The 23,499-nt window shown below is 43.4% G+C and overlaps 1 protein-coding gene across 1 annotated transcript in view; it reads left to right on the top strand.

Moving 5' to 3' along the window:
- Nucleotides 1-23,499, top strand: part of WIF1 (WNT inhibitory factor 1) — a 58,238-nt gene that overhangs the window by 16,400 nt on the left and 18,339 nt on the right. The window contains exon 3 of the mRNA XM_005303200.5: nt 16,779-16,887. Within this exon, the coding sequence (XP_005303257.3) occupies nt 16,779-16,887 (109 nt within the window). The remainder of the gene's footprint in view (nt 1-16,778; nt 16,888-23,499) is intronic.

Raw genomic sequence — 23,499 nt, 5'->3', positions numbered from 1 at the left:
TTGGAGGCCACAAAGAGTCGGAGCACTGAGGGGAAAGAGGATAGTGTCATTAGACTGCCCAAACCGAGAGACCAGGGAATGCCTAGGGCCCCATATAGATGTTACGCCTGCGGGGAGTGGGGACACATAGCTACACAGTGTCCCAATGCCAAGGAGCCTATGCAGTGTGACCTGGGGAACTGGGCAGACACACGCTCCCTAATTCCCATAGTGGGGGTCGCACTAACCTCCCATATGTACACCAGACCAGTAAAACTAAATGGGGCAAAAATCACGGCGCTGGTTGATTCGGGGAGTGCTATCAAGCTTATTTCAGGGAAGCTTGTGAAGTGTAGTCAGCTGCTGCAGGCAAAGCGCACAGGGGTGACATGTGTCCATGGGACAGTTAGTTATTACCCCACCATCCCAGTAAAAATTGAAATGCAGGGGAACACTACTGAGGTAGCAGCAGGTGTAGTCCCTAAACTCCCATACCCGGTGCTCATAGGGAGGGACTTTCCAGGGTTTGGAGACTTACCCCTAATAGGGGGATTGGAGAAAGGGAGAAATCCTGAAGTTAGTGAGACATCCACAGTAGACTGTTAACTCCCAATCTTCTCTGAAATATCCCCAGATTTGTTCTCCACTCCCAGGCAGGGTAGAAAGACGAAAAGGGAAAGAAGGGCAGCTAAGGCCTTGGGAATCCAAATACTGACCCAAAGCCAGAGGGTAGCTCTCGTAGGTAGGCAGAACCGAACAGCTGAAAAGGAGATTACTTTTTCGCTTACAGACAGCCCCCCAACCTGAAGCAAATACTCACCAGCCACCTCACAACAAAAACACTAACCCAGGAACCTATCCTTGCAACAAAGCCCGTTGCCAACTTTGTCCACATATCTATTCTGGGGACACCATCATAGTACCTAATCACATCAACCACACTATCAGAGGCTCGTTCACCTGCACATCTACCAGTATGATATATGCCATCATGTGCCAGCAATGCCTCTCTGCCATGTACATTGGCCAAACCGGACAGTCTCTACTCAAAAGAATACATGGACACAAATCAGATGTCAAGAATTATAACATTCAAAAACCAGTCGGAGAACACTTCAACCTTCCTGGTCACTCAATTACAGATCTCAAATACTCCAACAAAAAAACTTCAAATACAGACTCCAATGGGAAACTGCAGAATTGGAATTAATTTGCAAACTGGACACCATTAAATTAGGCTTGAATAAAGACTGGGAGTGGATGGGTCATTACACAAACTAAAAACTATTTCCCCATGCTAATTTCCCCCCCCCTACTGTTACTCTCACCTTCTTGTCAACCGTTGGAAATGGGCCATCCTGATTATCACTACAAAAGTTTTTTTTCTCCTGCTGATAATAGCCCACCTTAATTGATTAGTCTCGTTAGAGTTGGTATGGCAACCCCCATTTTTTCATGTTCTCTGTATATATATATATATATATATATATATATCTGCCTACTTTATTTTCCACTGCATGCCTCTGATGAAGTGGGTTTTAGCCCACGAAAGCTTATGCCCAAATAAATTTGTTAGTCTCTAAGGTGCCACAAGTACTCCTCGTTCTTTGTATTGTTAATGCTGCACTGTGCAACTCTGGGCATGTTTATTAATTTTTTATTATTATTTAATTAATTATTACATTATTGGGCCTAATGTACATCAATATTGGATGCAACATTTGCTGTCTAATACTGATATGGATACAGATTTTTTTTTGCAAATTTCAAAGTACTGATCCCACATGGTTGAGGTGGGTTTTTTTTAGCACTATGCATGGAATTAAGAGATTTTCTGTCATCCTATTCAGTTAACTTGGATTGTAGGCTGTGTTGGGCAAAGACCATCTTTTCATTATGATATGTACAGTGCCTAGCATAATGGTGCCCTGCTTCCTGATTGGGGCCTCTGGACGCTACCAGAATAGAGATAATTAACTAACGACTTTTATAGTGCCCAAAGTGTGCTAGACACTTGGCAGAACAAGCAGAAAAGCCAGGCCCCTGAAATTCACAGCTTACAATCGTATTTCAGACTTTCTCTGTTGAGTGTGAGTAATACACAGTAGACAATGCATGGGCTAAGGAGGACAAAGATGTGTTTGTATTTGGGAGTGTAGCATATGTGTGGATTTTGGCAGCCCCGAAGCAGCAGGAGTGACTGCAAAAAGGCAGCACCACAGATCATCTATGTACTAGAGTTTGGACTACAGAGTGCTCTTCTCCCACCCACATTAGGAAGTCCATAGGAGGGAGTCCATTTCCTGCACACTTTGGAAGGTCTTCAGGAGAGTCCTGTACAACTTTACAATAAACTAGACTAGAGTAAGGTATATAGTACCCTTCTCAACTGTAGAGCTCCTAACGTGTACTCGAATGGTCTATTCCTCTGGTACATTTTACGGAATCCACATGAGGGAGCCACTTTACTGCATGCACCATTTTAAATGACGCTTAAGGCACATTGGACTTACTAGTGCACACATTCCTCGGATCAAATGCACAAGAGAGAGGTCCTCTCCTATGCACCGTAGCAGCTTCACAGCTCAGAAAGGCCATAGCCTGACTGGTGGATTTCCTCACTGCACAGCTCCTGCTATAACTTTTATAGTCTCCAAATAGGTGTGACCCAGTAATATAGTATATCTGTCCAATCTGTACTGCAACACTTTGCAAAAAAGGATTACACAGCACATGGCATGATTGTCAGCTAGTCCACCAACATACAACATACCTTTCAGTTCAGTGTCATGCACATACAATTCATAGCACAGGTGGCATGCCACAGGAAAAAAGTAGGTGCTTGAAAGGTTTCTTATTTTGTTGAGAGATATGTCACACTCCTTTAAATGATGCAGGCCCCCACCCCACATTGTGTGTAAGTAATTGGTATCCTTTGATTATCTGAAGCACTTTTTGAGGAATAATATTTCTGGGACTTTTAAAAAATGGTTTTTATGAATCAGTGTAATCCCTTCAGTCATTTCTGACTGCTAAACATTCCTTATGGTAGGCCTGGTTCTACTCTCACTTATACCTTCTATACACAAGTGGAACCCTATTGACTTCATTGAAGTTATTCTCAATCTATAATGCTTTAAACAAGTAAAGAATCAGATCCCATATGTCTAGGTGCTAGATTATGGATTTGGATTTTTCATTTAGCTGAAAAATAAGCCTAATATATGGTAGCTACGTGGCTACCCAGCTGAGGAAGCTCAAGGGTAGGAGTGGTTCTTATGCTACCTGGAATATGGAATGTACATTTCCTAAACAGGCTCAAGTTCTGCCTGCTTCAGGGAATGCAATCTGAGGAGCCAGCATCTTGCATATAACTCTGAGCCTGATTCCTCCCTCACACACAAATCAATGAAGTTACCTAGGTGCAAAGGACAAGAGAATCAGGTCATTTGTTTTATGCCACAAGACTTTCTTTGGAGATCCCACATCACAAATGTGGATCTAAAGAGCTGTGCTTCATGGAAGATGACAAAATAAAAAAATACCTGGCAGGTAAAAATTTAAACAGGACCAAGAAAACTGTCCTTAATCCACACATCCACTCCTGTTGACATCAAAGTGAATCCCATTGCAGATCAAGGGCAGTATGTGACTCAAAGTTTGCTGTCAGCTTCTCAACTGCTTAATTATTGCACTGTGTAAAGATTCATAGTGCGTATTTGAAGGTATATCTAAGATCCACAGAGATCCTTGCATTCTGGTGCTATCTTTAGGGATTGTGCTGCTCCAGGCATATTGGAAAACAGGCCTTATTCAGCAGTCACTCACACACTTGTCCTTAAGGACTGATTTTTCAGAGACTCTGAGAATGTCCAGCTCCCTTTGACTTCACCTGGAGTTGTGGGTGCTCAGCACCTTTGGGAAGCTGTGGGTAAAAGAGGAGAATTTGGTTCCAAAATGCAATAGTAAGCCAGATTCACTAAGGGTACTGCATGGAGGAGTAACTTACAGTTAATAGGCTCAGCCAGACTCTTTAACCCCAGAAGGGCATTTATCTTGGTGGAAAGCTTGGAGTGTTGCTGTCACTACCCTCCTTTGGGATTTCCATCAGGGGAAATTTAACCCTTGCTTGAGGATCCATAGGAATGCCGCAGTTGGGAGCCACACTATGCTCCTGGCTTCTCAGACCACGCCTCTTTGCTGGTCAACAACACCATGTTTTGAGGTGTACTGACTCCCTATGGTTCCCCTTTGTGCAAGAGCAGTTACAGCCCCTGCAACCTCCTCTCCCAATGAACTTTTTGCTACTGGGGTTCTCCAGTAAGATGTATGCTGGTAGAATCTAGCTCCCAGAATCCAGAGCAGTTAATGTCCAGAGAGATGTAAATTTCAGCCAAAAAAAAATAAATCTTGTGCATTTGCTAGTAGTGCTCTCATTCATGCATGTCTGGAGGGCTCAGTTGCCAAAATCTGACAGGCCAGATGCAGGAGCCACTTCACAATCACCTCTAAAGAAAGAGAGAGTGCCAGAAAGAGAAGGAAGTGGAAAAAAAAAAAAACAGGACACCGATATAAAGCAGCATCAGAACAGAAGCAGCTGCTGGGGACAAAAAAAAAAGAATTGAGAAGAGAGATTGTCCAAAACCCCCCCAACAAAAAAACTTTGCAGTAACTGTTGCAACATCAAAATACGATAATACACACTGAGAGAAGCGATTGTCCTACCTGCTCTCAGATACACTCCCCATGCCTCAAGTAAAGTTCAAAATTCACCTCTTCCTGGGGCTTGACTTCATTAGCCAGCCATTGAATAATAAGGGTATGTTTATACTGCAATTTAAGACCAGCTTGGGACTCGAGTTAGCAGACCCTGTGTTTGTTAACCTAGGGCTTGAGCATCTACCCTCATTTGTAACCCCAGGTTAGGAATTGTTAAAAACTGACTCCCAACCTGGGTCTCCAGTATCTACATTGCATTATCCAGGCCCAAGTCCACACCCCGGCGTCCTGGGACCCTGGGTCTGAGTGCTTGGTTAGCATGATTTGTGTGTAGACAGAAGGGGGATTTGGTTTGAGCCTGAGTTTCAACTATGGGCTTACATTGCAGTGTAGACATGCCATAAGGGTATGTCTACACTTCAGTTAAAAACCCATGACTGGCCCATGCCAGCTGACTCGGGCTCATGGGTGGCTCTGGCTAAGGGGCTGTTTAATTGCACTGTAGATGTTCGGGCTTGGGCAGAGAAAATGTAGGAGGGTTGGGCAATTAAGCAGCCTCTAAATCTGAGCCCAAGTCAGCTGGCATGGGCCAGTTTAACTGCAGTGTAGACATATCCTAAGACAACAAAGTCCAGTCCGAAGCTTGGCTTCTCCTAGGGTTCCTAGCCCTGGGCTGCTCAGCCCAACCCTCCTACATTTTCTCTGCCTCAAACCCAAGATCTCTTTGCCAGGGCAACCCAACTCTGAAATCTCTTTCAGAGCTTGCTTTCTTCCCCACTAGAGGGTCCTGGTATTATTGGCTGGTAGTTGCATGGTAGGATGACTTCAGTCTCTCTGTCCAGGAGAGGCCATTAATCCATTCAAGCAACTTAATTACGGTCTGTCAAATATTTGTTCTCTCATCCTTGCTGCAGGAAGAAAGGTGTGAACAGTGAAATATTTTGTTTTGGAACATTTTAAATATACATAAATATACACACATTGCTATAGACTGATTTTGGAGAAGGAAATCCCATTCTGACACTGAGGCATCTGGCTGCAGCAGCTTCCAGTGCAGCACATCTCTCTGGCGCAAACTCCCCACAGGCAGCCAGAAGAATCGAGAAGCTGGCAGAAAAGGGCACAAAACGCTTGGGCTTATCAGACTCTGCTTGCCATGGGTCAGCTATGCCACACCTGCTGAGTTAACTGAGCTCTGCTTCTTGCAGGTCCATCATGCACCACCATTTTTCTCACTCTCCTCCAATCAGCTAGCCATGGAGGGACAAGAGGGAGAATCGCCCAGACATTGAGGCACAAGCTGGCAGTAAGGGGCCTTTTGACCCACCCTTTATTTCTTAGACCATTTGCCCTAGTCCCTCCCACTATGTTCTGGGCCCATCAGCAGCTTCTGTGGAGACACTGGGACCTCACGCTTACTCTGATGCTGCAGGTCTACAGAACTACAGTTGTATCAGCTTTGTTGCACAACAGTGAAATTGGGCTCTGAGGAAGGCTAAAGAATGTGAGATTGACAGTTTAAATTCTTGCCACCTTCCTCAGCTGCTCCATATTAAGTGTCAGAACAAGAACAGCAATGAGCATATCTGTAGAGAAACCCAGTCTTCTTCTTAGCGTATGCACAACGTGCCTCAGTTGGCACATGACCAGGATTCGTCACTGAATTTGGTCCGCTGATTAGATCATTAGCTTCCCAGGCCGGGTCCTGACAAGGAGTGCAACGTGAATGCTGATACCGCCAAACCCAGTAACTGTGGCCATCGGCAGTGGTTTGGTTTCGATGGCTTTCTTGGTATGGATATACTACTAGGATGGCAGACTAATGCATTTACCAAGGAATGCTGCTACCTGGCTGGCGATTATGTGGGTGTCAAAATTGTGGGTGGCGCAATCAGATTGCCAATGACAGACACAGACTAACTATCCCGCCAGACCATCTTAAGGATCTAGCTAGAGATCAATCTTCCTGAACCTGAACCAGTTAAAATACCAGAGTATGAAGACTGAAATATATCATCTGCCTCACACTGGGGTAAGGGATCTTCCAGGGAGCAAGAAGGCTTAGGGACTCTTGTTAGTGCCAAAGTGTTCCACAACAGAGGAGCACTCAGCCTGAAGTTCTTGAACAGATTCCTATGGAAGCCAGAGTTCAGGATGGAAACCCAAATTCCACCATACCAGCAATTCCCACAAGGAAAATTTTAATTTCTCTATCTTCAGTTAATCTGAAGAACACCTGTCTACACATGGTAGGCACACCTATTTGAGGAGCCTCTGAAAGGAGGTATTATAATTACACAGACCTCTATGTACTGTCTGCCAGTTTTGAAGGACTGCAAGTCCCATGATGCAGTGGAGAGCACCCTCTGGGACTGGACTGAGCTTCCTGGATCAGAGACTGCTGCAGGGAGTCAGGGGCCTCATTCTGGGATGGAGAAGCAGCACACGGTGGGCTCCATTTTGGTGGGGAGATGAGATCCTGGTCATGAGTTGGAAGATCGCTTTGTGGATTGTCTAAACCAGCTAAGCTGCTTCAAGAAAGCCAGAAGTTGCTGCTGAGAGACTGATGGGGCTTGGACCAAGCAGGGAGCCAAGGAGGCTATTGCTGAGCCTCATTGGAGCCAGGCCAGAGACTGTTTCTGTGCCCAGAACTGACTGAGGTGGGCCTACAATGAAGACAGTGTGAATAACTGCCACCTTTGTTGTTTGGAAAGGGCTTTCAGCAGCAGGGGGATAGTGAAAGAGACTTTAAGGGGTTTCTCTGAATCTGAGAAAGACAAAGTATTGGCTAACCAGGATGCAGAGTTACATCCTGGTTACAGCAGCTCCCATCTCAGAGGGGTTGTACAGCTTGGAATGATCCTAAGTTAGAATTGCTCTGCCCTGTGTTGCCTTGGCTGGGCTGTTTTACTCAGTGCTGTCCCCAACTTCAAGATCTTCAAGTGCACCCACACAAGCAAGCGTCTAGAACTCTGAAATTAAGAAGAGTGCAAACTCAGGGGAGGCGTAAATGGGGCCAATGTAAATGCAAGTGGTTAAGTTTCATTTACTACTGTAAACTGCATTTATTAATTGATGTATTGAACCACCCCCTATTGATTTAAAGTGGCTGTGACATTTTAATTAATCTCAATCTATCATGTTTTACGAAATTGTTAAATTAAGGAGTGTTTAATCTAAGAGTATTCTGGTTGTATGTTGTTTATAAGTGGTACCTTTGAGTTAGCACCACTGCATAGATTAGCTCAGGTTTACTCCTGGAGACTCCCAAGGCACACCAATGAGTGTTTTCAGGGCCCAGCCAGGTGGAGGCACCACCAAGATTAATTTCCTTTATAAGTAAAAGGACTAGAGCTGTGGATAGAGGATTCCCACCTATCCAACATCACAACTGGGATATTCAGGATCTCCTTTACTGTCGATTACATCAGGTGCCTGGGCACACAAGAGAGTGTTGCCTGCATCCGAGTAACCCAGGAAGGAAAGGGGGAGGAGGGCTATACATCATTATGTGAACCTTCCATAGAGGTGTATCTTAGCTTTACATGCAAAAGACAGTGTTACCAATACGTTGCTTCACCTTTTGGACCACCTGCCTCTCTCTCTCCCCAAAAGGGTGTTTTCCAAAGTATTGGAAAACATTTTGTTTTCCTGGGGCAATAAAAGGTTAATCTCCGCTCTAAAACAACCTGCTTATCAGAACAGGAAAAGACCCACAAAGCAGCCACCCCATGGCCCAAATTGTGTTCTGGAACAACCTGGATTTGTCTACACTACCAGGAGCCCACACAATCAATATTACTTCTCTGAGTCATCTTAGGGTATCTCTACACTGGCAGAGTTACAGCGCCGCTCAGACAGAGCTGAAGGGAAACCGCCATTGTGTGTTCACACTGTCAGCTGCCTGTGCAATAGCGTGTTCACACTTGTGGCACTTGCAGCGGTATTTGAAATGGTGCACTCTGGGCAGCTATCCCACACAGCATCTCTTCCTCTTCTGCTGCTAAGAGTTGTGCAAAGGCAAAGGGGGTTGTGGGGCATCCTGGGTCCTGTCCCAATGCCCCATGATGCATTGCTTCGCATCCCAGCAATATTTTATTTTTTTTATTTTTAATCCCTGTGCTTCCATCCGCATTTGGCGCCATCTTTCAATGGTTTGTTTACTGCATGCTCTGCTCTGCCTCTTCAGTCTCCAGGAATGGATCCCGCACTATTGACCAATATGCTGCTCACTCTCATTAACACGTCACGAGTGGCAGTGAAGTTATTCCTTAAACTACAAAGGCAAGAGCAGTTTGACATTGATCTTGCCACACGTAGTAGCTACAACATGAGATTGCTTGTGGTATTCACTGAGGTGCTGACCAGTGGAACGCTGCTTTTGGGCTCAGGAAACAAGCAGTGAGTGGTGGGATCACATCGTCATGCACGTCTGGGATGATGAAGAGTGGCTGCAGAATTTTCAGAAGACGAAAGCCACATTCATGGAACTGTGTGATGAGCTCGCCCCAGCCCTGCAGAGTAAGGACACAAGAATGAAAGATGCCCTGTCGTTGGAAAAGCGTGTGGCAATTACACTGTGGAAGCTGACTACTCCAGACTGCTACTGATCGGTCGCTTACCAGTTCAGAGTAGGAAAGTCGACCGTTGGACTCATGTTGACGGAAGTGTGCAGGGCCATTAATCGCATCCTGTTCAGAAAGACTGTGACTCTGGGCAATGTGCGTGACATTGTGGATGGCTTTGCACAAATGGGCTTCCCTAACTGCAGAGGGGGAATAGATGGCACGCACATTTCAATTCTGGCACCAGACCAACTAGCCACCGAGTACATTAATCGCAAGGGGTATTTCTCAATGGTTCTCCAGGCGCTTGTGTATCACGGTGGGTGTTTCACAGACATTAACTCAGGCTGGTTTGGAAAGTTGCATGACGCACATATCTTTCGGAATACTGGCCTGTGCAGGAAGCTGCAAGCAGGGACTTCCTTTCCGGACCAGAAGATCACCATAGGGGAAGTCGAAATGCCCACTGTGATCCTGGGAGATCCTGCCTACCCCTTAATGCCGTGGCTTATGAAGCCATACACAGGGCACCTTGACAGCAGCAAGGAGCAGTTCAACAACAAGCTGAGCAAGTGCAGAATGACTGTTGAGTGTGCTTTTGGCCATTTAAAGGCCCGCTGGCGCTGCCTATATGGGAGAATGGACCTGGGGAATGACAATATTCCTCTGCTTATCGCCGCGTGCTGTACGCTCCATATTATTTGTGAAGAGAAGGGTGAAAGCTTCACTCAGGGCTAGACTGCTGGGGCTCAGCACTGGGAGGCTGAATTTGAACAGCCAGAGACCAGGGCTATTAGAGGGGCGCAGAGCAGCGCCATAAGGATCAGGGATGCCTTGAGGCAGCAATTTGAAGCTGAAAGCCACTAATATCTGTTGCTATTCTTGGGAATGCAGTGCTTGTAATGCTAGGAGGTGACTGTGATTGGTGGAGACGATGCACTATGAAGGTGTAAGAAAATTGCCTGTTGCTTTGCAGAGCTCTGTTTGCTTTCAATTAATGGAATAAAGATTGCTTTCAACCCAAAACAATTATTTTATTAAAAAACAGCGACTGGAGGAGAGAGACAAACAAAATAACACATCAGCACTGATGGGGGAAGGAAGGGTCCCAGGAGGAGGTGGGGTCCTGGGACAGTTAAAGATTTGTGTATGTCCGGGTGTCATATCCAACCTTCTCCTTTGTAGTTCAGTGCAGCAGGTACTGTACTTCAGCAGGGCTAAATTGCAGAGGGACAGATGTTGAGTGCAGTGGGTACTGGGAGTCCGCAGTGCTGGACTGTGATGAGGGAGGAGTGGAATGCAGGGGGTACAGATTGGAGCCAGGAGTTTGACAAGAGTGTGTTGGCAGTGTCTGGGGGGGCGCGTGGGAAAGAGTTTTGCGTCAGCGGCTTCCGGCGAGGGCGGGTGCAGAGCTGCTTGTTTTGCAGTGCTAGTAGCGCCTGGAGCGTCCGCTTGGTGCTCCATAACGTTTAAGAACCACTCCGTGGCTTCATTCCGGCGCGCCGCGTTCTCCTTTCGGTCCCTCTTCTCACTGTCCCACCACTCCTTCAATTCTTGTTTTTCAGTCGCGGAGTACATCATGACATCACGCAGAAAGTCCTCTTTAGTTCTTTGTGGCCGCTTTCTAATTCTGTGCAGCCGTTCAGCTGGCAATAACAAAGAGGGAGGCTGGGCTCCCAAGGTCATCTCTGTGAAGCCAAAATGCAACATTTTACAGAAGCAGTATTGTTTGCAACACACAGACCACTGATTCAGTGATTTAAAACACAGCCACTATTACATACCTATCACTAACTAGCTGACCCCAGGCAAGCACATGTGAGCCACAAGACCCCCAAAATGGTGAGTAATCGCAGGGGCAGGAGAAATCAGTGTTTCAGGACCGTACCGTACACTGGGCACGTGGCTCTTGGGGAGAGCCAGCACTGTAGGGGTGGCCTTATAATCATTACTGTCCCCACATTTTCCACAGGCTGTGTTCATTATGGAAGATATCTCGTTGCTGAGGGTGAGCAGGGAATCAAGGGAGGGTCTTCTCCAAGACTGAGGCTTCCGCCCTGGCCCTTATGCGGTTTGCCTGTGCAGCAATGGTCTCTCCCCACATGACGGCAGAGTGGCGCAGGAAAATTACCCTTAATGGGGCAAGAAACAAAGCAGCTCTTCCAATGAACCTGCGGCAGCGGATTGCCCAGTATCTCCATGAGAGTTTCGTGGAGATCTCTGAGGCAGATTGCCATGAAGTGAGGGAGTCAATCAACACCCCATTCCACCGCTCAGCGTAGGCATGTGGTGGTACACCCATTAAACAGACGCAAGCCTGCTTTCTGCAACCCTCCTGCCCCCAACAACTTGCTTCAGCGATTCCCAAAATAAAAGTCACTTACCAGGGGCCTCCTCTCCTGTTTGCACTTTGCCAAGCTCTGACAGCTGTGACTGGCTAGCCTCCTCCGGGGTAGAGAAGAGCTCCTGGCTGCATGCATCTCTGATCTCCGAGTTGTCCTCTGCCTCTGGGTCCCCTTCCACATCCTCATCCAAGATTTCCTCCTCCTGGCTTGGTCCACTCTTGACTGGCATGCAAGCCACCGAAGTATCCACAGTGGCCTTCACAGTGGAGGTGCGGTCGCCACCAAGTATCACGTGCAGCTCTTTGTAGACCTGGCAGCTCATGGGCGCAGCACCGGAGCGGCAGTTTGCCTCCCACGCCTCATGGTTGGTGTTCCGCAGCTCCTTCATGTTGACCCTGCACTGCAGTGTGTCCCGGTCATGGCCCCTTTCTGTCATGCAATGTGACATTTGTCCGTAGGTGTCATAATTCCTACGGCTGGAGCACAGCTGGGACTGGACAGCCTCCTCTCCCCAAATGCTGATAAGGTCCAGCAGCTCAGCACTGCTCCAAGCGCGGGATCACTTGGTGCATAGAGCAGGCCTGGTCACCTGGAAAGATGCACTGAGACCACTGCACACGTCACCGAGCAAACAGGAAGGGGACTTTCAAAATTCCCAAGGAATTTAAGGGGTAGCGCTCACAGTTGGTCACCTGAGGGCAGGACAGTAGAGTTCAAATCAATGACCAGAGAGGCGAGAACAGGCATTGTGGGACACCTCCCAGAGGCCAATCACAGCACTGTAATCGACCAGGGTGTCTTCACTGGTACCGTGGCACTGTAGCCCCAGTGCAGAAAGCTATACGCCTCTCATCGGGGTGGTTTTTTTACAGTGCTGTTTCTGCGCACTAAGTGGCTTGGCAGTGTGTACACCTCGGGAGTTATAATGCAGAAAGCTGCTTTACTGCGCAAAAACTTGCCAGTGTAGACAAGGCCTTAGATATCAACCTCCACAGAAGCCTGTCTCCATCAGAGGACAGGGTTCAGAAGCCTTTGGCCATAAGAAACAGTGTCATTCATTTCCCAGTCATATCCATCAGGGCTATGATGTCTCGGATCAGAACAGTTCTCTTGCACCAGCTCTCTGTTGTGAGTGACATTCCACTTCTGTCCTCTCCAGAAATTTCTTAATTTCTTTCCAAAGTTTATTATTTTCCAGGACACGTTATCCTGGCCCTCCCTCATCCCATTGTCAAGGGGCATTCAGAGGGACATAGCATGTCAGAATCAGGTAGGCTTAGTGAGAAAAAACATCTGTACCATCTCCAAGAGGAAAGAAGCTCATTCGGGGAACAATTTCATCTAAGGTTAATGGAAGAATGGATCTCCAACATAGTATCAGTTGGATCAAGTCAGACCAATCAGATATGTTCTAAGAGCTATGACTCCAGCCCTGATCAGCCAAGATATACCAATCATGTTTTACAACACTTAGGCAGTAACTTTTATCAACAAGGAAGGAGGTACCAGATCCTCAGTTGTACCGTGAACATCTAATCTTCTCTCTTTCTGGTCAAAGAGGAGAAAATATATATATTCTATACTCCCAAGCACTGCACAAAGTGGAAATAAACATCACAGCAGCTTTGGCTACTCCAAGGGGAGTCTGGGAACTAAGAAATCTGGGTTCCATTCCCAGCTGTGTCACAAACTCCTTCTTGAAACCTTGGGCAAATCATATAATCGCTCTGTGCCTCAGTTTCCCACTCATAAAATACTTCCCTACTTCTCAGGGCTGTTGTAAAGAGGAATGTATTACCATCTGAGGTGTTCAAATTATGGTGATGGGGACCGATAAGTAATTAAACACACTGATAGGAGCCCATTGCTGGAGCTTGTATGTTGTGTAAAAATACTTTTAAATACATGGAGGTCTCCTCTGACATTTGAATCTTCAATAGACAAATCAGTTAATTTTTCAGAGGTAGCATCTGCTGTACATGTTTCTTTTCAGTTATTCTTCTTGATAAAATGCTTCATTTCAGTAGTGTATGTAATTCTTCCTCAATAAACCCACAAAATTAAAGCAAGCGCAATAAATCTTTGGATATGCACATAAGGCCGTTTGAATTCAATGAAGCTGACAGTAAGAGAGAGTGAGGTCAGCAGAAAATCATTGTGACAACTAGCCAGCAAGGTGCTGTATCCTTTTTTGTTTTTGAAGTAAGAATTCTTGCTTCAAAATCCTTTTACAGTCATTTTTAAACACCAATTATCGGTAATTAAATTGGAGTGCAACACTAATTTTGCTAATGCTTGTCATTTACTGTGCAGTATATTTAAAAAATACTCTTATCAATCTCAGAGATGTTAAAAGCTCTCTTTCCCTGTGCTACACTCAAGTGAAAACCTCAACTTGTGGGAGCCTGAAAGGACTCCAGACTGACATTAGCAACTGTGATGTTTCAGAGCTTTTGAGCAAGTGCACCATTTACAATTTGAGGAGATGTATTTAGTACACAGGAGTGCCATTTGAGGCCAAGAGTGAAACACACAGAATCAATAAGGGTCCAGTTACATAATGGTTGGTGTTTGCCACACTTTTAACTTATGAAAGTTGTTGATTATACTTTCCTGACATCATAATCGAAAGGTTGTTGTTTGGTAATGGTGTATTAGAGGAATAAGGATGCCTGTGCATTTGTTGCAGAAATTGGAGGGATTTAGTGAATGAGGGCGGGGACTTCAGGGAGAGAAAGGACAGTCTTATGGTAAGGCAATTGAATGGTGCCCTGAAGAATTGGATTCTGTCCCTCCCTCTGCCACAGTGGAACAGATTTTTCTAAGGCAGGGGTTCTCAAACTGGGGGTCAGGACCCCTCAGGGGCTCGCGAGGTTATTACATGCTGTCAGCCTCCACCCCAAACCCCGCTTTACATCCAGCATTTATAATGGTGTTAAATATATAAAAAAGTGTTTTTAATTTATAAGGGGGGGTTGCACTCAGAGGCTTGCTATGTCAAAGGGGTCACCAGTACAAAAGTTTGAGAGCCACTGCTCTAAGGTATGTAGGACCTGAATCCAAAAAGGGACTAATTACATTGTCACACTGAGCCTGTCAGGTTAGCGCGTTAACCACTGGACTCCGAGATATTCTGATGTGTGTCTCCTTCAATCTCTCCTAGTGAAATTGTTCCCTTTTAAGTAATAATTAAATATTAATTGGACCAAAGAAAGAGTGAGTGATTGTATAGCACAGTGGTTAGGACACTCACTTGAGAGATAGCAGATCCCTACTCAAATCCCTTCTCATCATCAGGGAGAGGGGGGACTTGAAGTGGTGAGCTCCCACATCCCTTGTGAGTACCCTAACCTTCAGGCCAATGGTTATCAGAGAGTTCTTCCTCCCCCGCAGCTCTCATTTGTGTAGAGTTAGATGATCTCTAAGCATGCCTACCCGGTTGGGTCCTGCAGGCAAGTTAGGCAGAAGAATGCCTATCTTCCTCCAATTTGTGAATTGCACTGGGGCTTATGTGTGGGAGAGGTGTCCAGACACCTGGAGGGAGGCAACAGTGTGTGTGCCCAGAAGTAGAAATGTACTTGCCTAGGGAGCTCTTCTGGGAAAACTTGGGTGTTGAGGAGGAATAGGCACCTACAGGTTTCATTGGCAGCCAAGCAGAAGTTTTGTGAATCAGTGATGCCTAAAAAGGGGACTTAGGTCCCTAAGTACCTTTGTAGATCCCTGCCTAGGTACCTAAAGATGCAAACAGGTGCCTAGCTGGATATTCAAAAACATCTAAACAGGTTAGGTGTCTAATTACCAATAATTGGCCCAGAGTTCTTGTGTGGTGCTGGGATTTTCTGGGTGCTCAGCATGAGACAGTTGGGGCAAGAGTTGCAGAATGGCTGAGCATTCACATGTGCCACTGAAGTCACTGGAAGCTGTGCTTTGAACATGTAGAGCGCTATATCGTGATATCTACTTGGAAAAATCAGGCCTTAGGCCTCACAAATTAGGCACCCAAAATTAGTAGGCACTTTAGACACTCTGTGCCTCAGTTCCCTAGCTGCGAAATACTGATAATACCACCGCCTCTCACAGGAATGGCATATGAAGATAAATTCATTAATGTTTGAAGCACTCACATACTGTGGTGAGGGCACCACTGAAACACCCAGGAGGAAATTACTAATTCTGTGTTCAGTGCAGGGCTTGAATGGTGTACTATAAATAAGGGTGTGGGGTCACACATTGAATGAGGAGGATATAAATAAATATTGAATAACTGCCCATTCACTGGGGTGCTGTAGAGATAATAGTATGTGATCATATAATTAAAAACACCGTCATAATGCATATGCACAAGGGAGCGAATTAAGGTAGCATGGACAGTAGTGCAGAGCAGTGCTCCATCCATGCTAGCTCCTGCTGGGCACACCCACAACACACCCTCTATACTGTGGAGGCCGGTAGACTATGGTGTAAATCCAACTTTGTGGGGGAATCCCCAGCTGCCCAGTTAGGGCATGTTTATGGCCTCTTTGTGCTGCCGTAGTGGAGCTAAGTGGCTATATCAGGACTTCAGTGAGAGTTTTACTTGAGAAAGGACTTCAAGAATTAGCCCATAATTTGTACAGCACTTTGTGATCCCTTGGAATAAAAGGTGCTAGTTATGTAAAATGTGATTACCATGGCCAGGTCAACACTGTAAAGTTTTGTCAGCATAGCTATGAAATGTGTGTAAAAAACCACCCCCAGCAGACATAGCTATGCCAGCAAAAGCACCAGTATAGATGCAGTAAAAACTTCTGTCAGCATATGCTCCGTGATCTAAACTTGGGGGCTCTGCCAATACAGATATACCGCTATAGCTATATCGGCTTAGCCCGCATAATGTAGGTTAGCCCCACCTAGGATATTTATTCACTTTCTTTCAAAGTGCAGCACAAGGAAGCATGCAACTTTCCTTGTGATTAGGCTGCCTCAAGCTTAAAGGTCTGTCACATGCCAATATTCAACAGGACAAATGTTCATCTGAAAATTATGTTTAAACAAACATTTTAAAAAAATGAAAAAAATAGATGGTGTGAAAGTTGAAAGTGTATTATTGTTCCACTTTAGACTATATGCTGAATAGTTGCTCCAGTGACTGCAATTAACAAACATTTACTTTCAATCCATTTTGTTGTAGGCTGAGTACTTTTATGAGTTCCTGTCCTTGCGGTCACTGGATAAAGGCATAATGGCTGATCCAACCATAAATATCCCCCTGCTTGGAACAGTTCCTCACAAAGCATCAGGTTTGTGTTGTTCATGTTATAAAAATAATGTTTCTGGAAAAAAATACATTCTAAAGCAAGTAGTTAAAAGGGTAAATACCATATTATAAATTGCACTGTAAATTTTAGCATCAAGGAAATTGTTTGTTATAATGCTGAACACTTGTTCCATGTAAATAATATGAAATCACTTTACCTTACTCCATTACTAAAAATCTAATGAACAGCCCCTTTTCGTTATTTTTCTTCTTTGAGCCAAATCTTGTTACTCTTATTCATGGAAGTAGGCCAGCAGGAGTTGGTCCAAAGTCTGATGCCTAAAATTCATTTATATGAAGCATTACTGCAGTTCAAAATTATTCAAAGGCATTATTATTTTGTTTTAGTTGATAACAGCTGGGTAATAGAAATACACTTCTACCCCAATATAACGCGACCAGATATAACACGAATTCAAATATAACGTGGTAAAGCAGTGCTCCGGGTGGGCGGGGCTGCACACTCCGGCGGATCAAAGCAAGTTCGATATAACGCGGTTTCACCTATAACGCGGTAAGATTTTTTGGCTCCCGAGGACAGCGTTATATAAGGTTAGAGATGTAGTAGTTAAATAATTGTCAATGGTTAAAGTATGTGGACATTATAAGTGCATATCAGAACTAATTTTACTGCAGTTTACTTCATATAGTCATTTAGATATGTGCAAAGTGAGTGTAAAGTAGGCAAAAACATTAAGACAGACTGACTTTGTTTTTCAGAATTTTTCATGATTATCAAAATTGAGCAGAATTTTTGTTTGTTTTTAATTTTCAAAAATGATTTTTAATTTTGGTTTTGTTTAACTCACTAAAGGACTAAGATGACCAATTAAAAGTTAGACAGTAGCAAAAAACAAAAAAAAAAGTCAGGCAAATGGGAAAGTGGAGGAGAAAAAAGGGATTTTCCCCTTTTTTCAACTTAGTCACTTTGTGGAATTTTTGTAAAAAGAAAGAAAACATTAAAATTGTAAAACAACATTTTTAATTTGTCTATTTTGAAAATGAAAGGCAATAAAGGAAACATTTTGATGGCATTGTCAATTCAATATTAATTTAAAAAAAATCAATTAAATTTTAAGATTGGAAAAGTGCATTTTTTGATCAATTCTTTTAGATTGAAAATATTCACCAGCTTTAGTGGTAAATTAGACTCACTGTGTCTGTGCAGAGGTACATGGAACAATCATGATATTCCAAACTTCTTGTAGGATGAGGTGCCTTCCAGTAAGTGGGCAGTGTGATTGAGATAAGTCAGCCTATCATCCTATAGGTTTCAGAGTAGCAGTCGTGTTAGTCTGTATCCGCAAAAAGAACAGGAGTACTTGTGGCACCTTAGAGACTAACAAATTTATTAGAGCATAAGCTTTCGTGGACTACAGTCCACTTCTTCAGATGCATATCATCCTATAGTTGACTTACTTCACTTGCGTACTGCAGTGCTGTTAAATTGTATTAAGTTAATATTTCTTCCCTAACCCCAATCTAACTTCACCTCTTTTTCTAATCTACAGACCAAAGAGATTACGCCTTTCCCCCCCCATCTCCAGCAAGTATATGCCAGACTTGACTACTTAGAGTCAGATTCTAATATCCTTACTCATGCTGAATAGTACCTCGCCCAATGATAGTACCGTTGAAATCAATAGGAATAGTTTTGGAATAAGGTATTGCTCATACTATGTCTTCACTGCAAAAAATAATTGTGTTTTTAAATTGAGATTGCTATCTTGAGGTTAGCTATCTCAACGTAAAATCCTGGTGGAGGCTGGCACTGAAAGTTCTTACCTTGACATAGCTAGTTCCATCCACCCATGGTGGCTTGTCTACACAAAAAAGTTGTTCTGTTTAACTGTACTGGTATAGTTAAAGCCTTACAGTCCTCCTAGTGTGGACATAGTTTTGCCAGTACTGTATAGTTAATTCAGGCTAAACTGAGGTAAGCACCTTCATACTGGTATAACTGCATCCACACTAAAAAAAAAATCACAACCCTCACCAGCATAGCTATAGTAGTACAAAAACGGTGGCTAGACCATGCCACAATCTTGCCCACAATGATCTCCTTTACAGCCCTATTCATTGAAGCTACTATTAGGCAACTAACATAATTGGACCATACATCAATGATGGTCTAAAAACTGTTCAGGGACCTCTGAATGCTCTGAAAGATTAGCCCAAAATCTATTTTTTAATGAATGGAAAAGGCAGAGCCTGAAGAAACAAATACGGGAAACATATAAAGCAGTGCTTTCGGATAAACGAATTCCTTTCTGGGGAAAGAGAAAGAGAAACTAAACAAAATCATTAATGCACATTTAAAAAAATATTTTTAAAACTGACAACACTCATGGGTAATTTAAGATTTTACTTCTGGATAAAACACAGCTTTTTCTTGGTTAAAACAACATTATTATGACTGGGGGTAATAAACTCCCAAAATTTAACTTGTAATATGAATTGAGTGTGAAAAGGCTCATTTATAATAAGGGATGGTTAAAAACAGTTTTAACTACAAGAGAAAAGAATTGTGCAGCATGAGTGAGAAGTTTTTACAGTGTGTGTGAAAGCCAGATAAAGGAAAAAACAGATGAAATTAAATTGCAAGTGTTAATTTGCATACTCTTCCGAAGGACCAGTAGGAAAACTTAAATAGACCTATGATGTAGAAGAGATCTGTAATGTAATTAAGCAGATACCTGTAGGTAAGTCACCAGGCCCTGAAGTCTCATCTGAATAGTGTAAAGCTTTAGTAAAGGGTTGGTGCCCAAGCCTGTCAATTTATTTAAGTTTCCTAGAATCTTTTCAGACTCCAGATTCTACATGAGAAACCCTTATTTTATTGATTTTGAAGCCCAACAGAGATAAAATTGATTGTGCCTCTTATAGACTTATTTTTCTATTAAACATTGATGTCAAAGTATTCACCAAAGTGCTTGTTAATAGGCTTGATTTTCTGCTGTCACGACTGAGACCAGACAGAGTTTAACTGTGGCCACTAACTAAGAAATATAGTGTGTTCTGGGAGTGATCCATTTGGCCCAGTCCTTGACGCATGAAAGGCCTTTAATCAGGTAGAGTAGAATAGCTTTAAGAAGAGTGATGGATAGTGTATAGGTGTTTTTCTGATGGCCATCCCTTCCTGTTCTCCCTCCCAGGCACAGGCTGAGCTCCTACTCTCCAAACAGTTTAGCAGCAGGAATTGTCCCTCCCAACTCATTCTTGGTTTAGGAGCTAAGGCTCAGATCCTCAAAGGTATTTAGGCACCAAACTCCCATTCATTGACATCTCCCATCAGCAGAGAGTGCTAAGAGGAGCGGAGAAAGGGAGAAGGCATTGGGTAAGAGGAGACAAATCTCAGAAAAAGGAGAGAAAGAAATGGGGAAAGTAGAGAGGGAGGACCCCATCATGGCAGGGGTATAGTAAGAAATGGAGCCAAGAGATTGTGAATTCCAGCCCAAAATCTCATGGCTACTACACATTCAACTCCTAGGATGCTGGCATCATTACACACGGTCTCCCACGAAATAAAATGATTCAAGGGTTGGAGAAAAAAACTTTTCACTTAGAAAAGTTAGATGCCTGCAAGTCACCCAGGCCTGATGAAATGCATCCAAGAATACTCAAGGAGCTAATAGAGGAGGTATCTGAGCCTCTAGCTATTATCTTTGGAAAGTCATGGGAGACGGGAGAGATTCCAGAAGACTGGAAAAGGGCAAATATAGTGCCCATCTATAAAAAGGGAAATAAAAACAACCCAGGTAACTACAGACCAGTTAGTTTAACTTCTGTGCCAGGGAAGATAATGGAGCAAGTAATTAAGGAAATCATCTGCAAACACTTGGAAGGTGGTAAGGTGATAGGGAACAGCCAGCATGGATTTGTGAAGAACAAATCATGTCAAACCAATCTGATAGCTTTCTTTGATAGAATAACGAGCCTTGTGGATAAGGGTGAAGCGGTGGATGTGGTATACCTAGACTTTAGTAAGGCATTTGATACGGTCTCGCATGATATTCTTCTCGATAAACTAGGCAAATACAAATTAGATGGGGCTACTATAAGGTGGGTGCATAACTGGCTGGATAACCGTACTCAGAGAGTTGTTATTAATGGTTCCCAATCCTGCTGGAAAGGCGTAACGAGTGGGGTTCCGCAGGGGTCTGTTTTGGGACCGGCTCTGTTCAATATCTTCATCAACGACTTAGATATTGGCATAGAAAGTATGCTTATTAAGTTTGCGGATGATACCAAACTGGGAGGGATTGCAACTACTTTGGAGGACAGGGTCATAATTCAAAATGATCTGGACAAATTGGAGAAATGGTCTGAGTTAAACAGGATGAAGTTTAACAAAGACAAATGCAAAGTGCTCCACTTAGGAAGGAAAAATCAGTTTCACACATACAGAATGGGAAAAGACTGTCTAGGAAGGAGTACGGCAGAAAGGGATCTAGGGGTTATAGTGGACCACAAGCTAAATATGAGTCAACAGTGTGATGCTGTTGCAAAAAAAGCAAACATGATTCTGGGATGCATTAGCAGGTGTGTTGTGAGCAAGACACGAGAAGTCATTCTTCCGCTCTACTCTGCTCTGGTTAGGCCTCAGCTGGAGTATTGTGTCCAGTTCTGGGCGCCGCATTTTAAAAAAGATGTGGAGAAATTGGAAAGGGTCCAAAGAAGAGCAACAAGAATGATTAAAGGTCTTGAGAACATGACCTATGAAGGAAGGCTGAAAGAACTGGGTTTGTTTAGTTTGGAGAAGAGAAGACTGAGAGGGGACATGATAGCAGTTTTCAGGTATCTAAAAGGGTGTCATGAGGAGGAGGGAGAGAACTTGTTCACCTTAGCCTCTAAGGATAGAACCAGAAACAATGGGTTTAAACTGCAGCAAGGGAGGTCTAGGTTGGACATTAGGAAAAAGTTCCTAACTGTCAGGGTGGTTAAACACTGGAACAAATTGCCTAGGGAGGTTGTGGAATCTCCGTCTCTGGGGATATTTAAGAGTAGGTTAGATAAATGTCTATCAGGGATGGTCTAGACAGTATTTGGTCCTGCCATGCGGGCAGGGGACTGGACTCGATGACCTCTCGAGGTCCCTTCCAGTCCTATAATCTATGATTCTATGATTCTATGAAAATGCCTCACAGTGAGAGACTTAAAGAGCTCCATTTCTTTAGTTTATTAACAAGAAGATTGAGAGGTGACTTGATTACAGTGCATAAGTATCTTCACAGAGAGATAATACCGAGTACTACAGGGCTCTTTAAACTAGCAGAGAAAGTCATAACAAGAACTAATGGCTTCAAGCTGAAGCCAGACACATTCACATTAGGAACTAGGAACACATTTTTAACAGTGAGGGTAGTTAGATATAGGAACAAACTACCAAGGGAAGTGGTGGATTCTCCATCTCTTGATACCTTCAAGTAAAACTGGAGCCTTTCTGGAAGATACGCTTTAGCCAAACACAAGTTATGTTTTAATCAAACCAGTTAACAGGCGGTAACTGGGTGAAATTTAATGTATTGTGATAAACGGGAGGTCATACTAGATAATCCAGTGCTCCTTTCTGGCATTAAACTCTATGAATCTATTTATTTAAATCCACAGGCTGAAGTAATTTAGGATCAAATCTTGATCCCATTAAACTCAACAGGAGATTGTCATTAACAATGGATCCAAGCTTTGGCCCATAGTGGCATCACCAAATTTCACCTCTATTTCCTCTAAGACAAAACATTGTGACATTTTTCTTAATACCATTCTCTTGAGCACTGCATTATTTACTATATTTTGCACTGAGAAAAGCAAATGTTCACTAAAATTTAAATTATTCATTGCATTTAAACTGTTTTTAATCCACAGCATGACTTTTCCACTTACTACAGAGATATCTATTTTTTTAAATAGTCTTTTAAAGAGGTCAATATAAAAGTAAAAACAGATTTTATAATGAAAATGTCAACAGTCCCTTAGCTATGTTGGATCTGTCAGATGCAGAATAAGTTTTAGTAATAAACTGTGTTGTATTTTTATATTATATACACAACTTGCATTTGAGACTCTTTATGGTATATAGAAGTAACACAACGAACAACAAAAATTGCCCACCTATTACTTACAGAAAATGTTTATAGCAACCAATTTAAAACAAACAAAATACAAAGCTCTTAGCTCAGTATTTTGCTCTGAAGTCTCAGACCAAATTTAGGGGAAATGAGTGAATAATCACAGATAGCTGGATCCAATTTATAAAGGAGCAAGGAGGAGCCAGTCATCAAGAGAGGAGATAATTGCTTCATCTGAAGATTATTTAAGATCAGTTGTGACAATCACATAACTTCATTCCAAAGCTCTGGGATACCAGGCCTTCCTCCTCATTAAAATACTCCAGATTTACTGCCTTTAATTACTTACTAAGACTCTTTGTAGTTCAAAAATGTTGGCTCTCCAAGAAGAGTGTGCAAATCTCCAGCTATCCATCACATTTAGGACACTCAAGGAGTTCTGTCAAAGTGGTGTCTCTCTATTCTTTAAAATATTTTCATCAATTATCTTATTTACTAAGTGTGCTATCCTGCCATCACTTCACATA

This window comes from Chrysemys picta, chromosome 1 (genome assembly GCF_011386835.1).
Source record: "Chrysemys picta bellii isolate R12L10 chromosome 1, ASM1138683v2, whole genome shotgun sequence".
NCBI lineage: Eukaryota > Metazoa > Chordata > Testudines > Emydidae > Chrysemys > Chrysemys picta.
The sequence above is the reverse complement of the archived record's forward strand: the minus strand, read 5'-3'. Positions and strand labels throughout refer to the sequence as shown.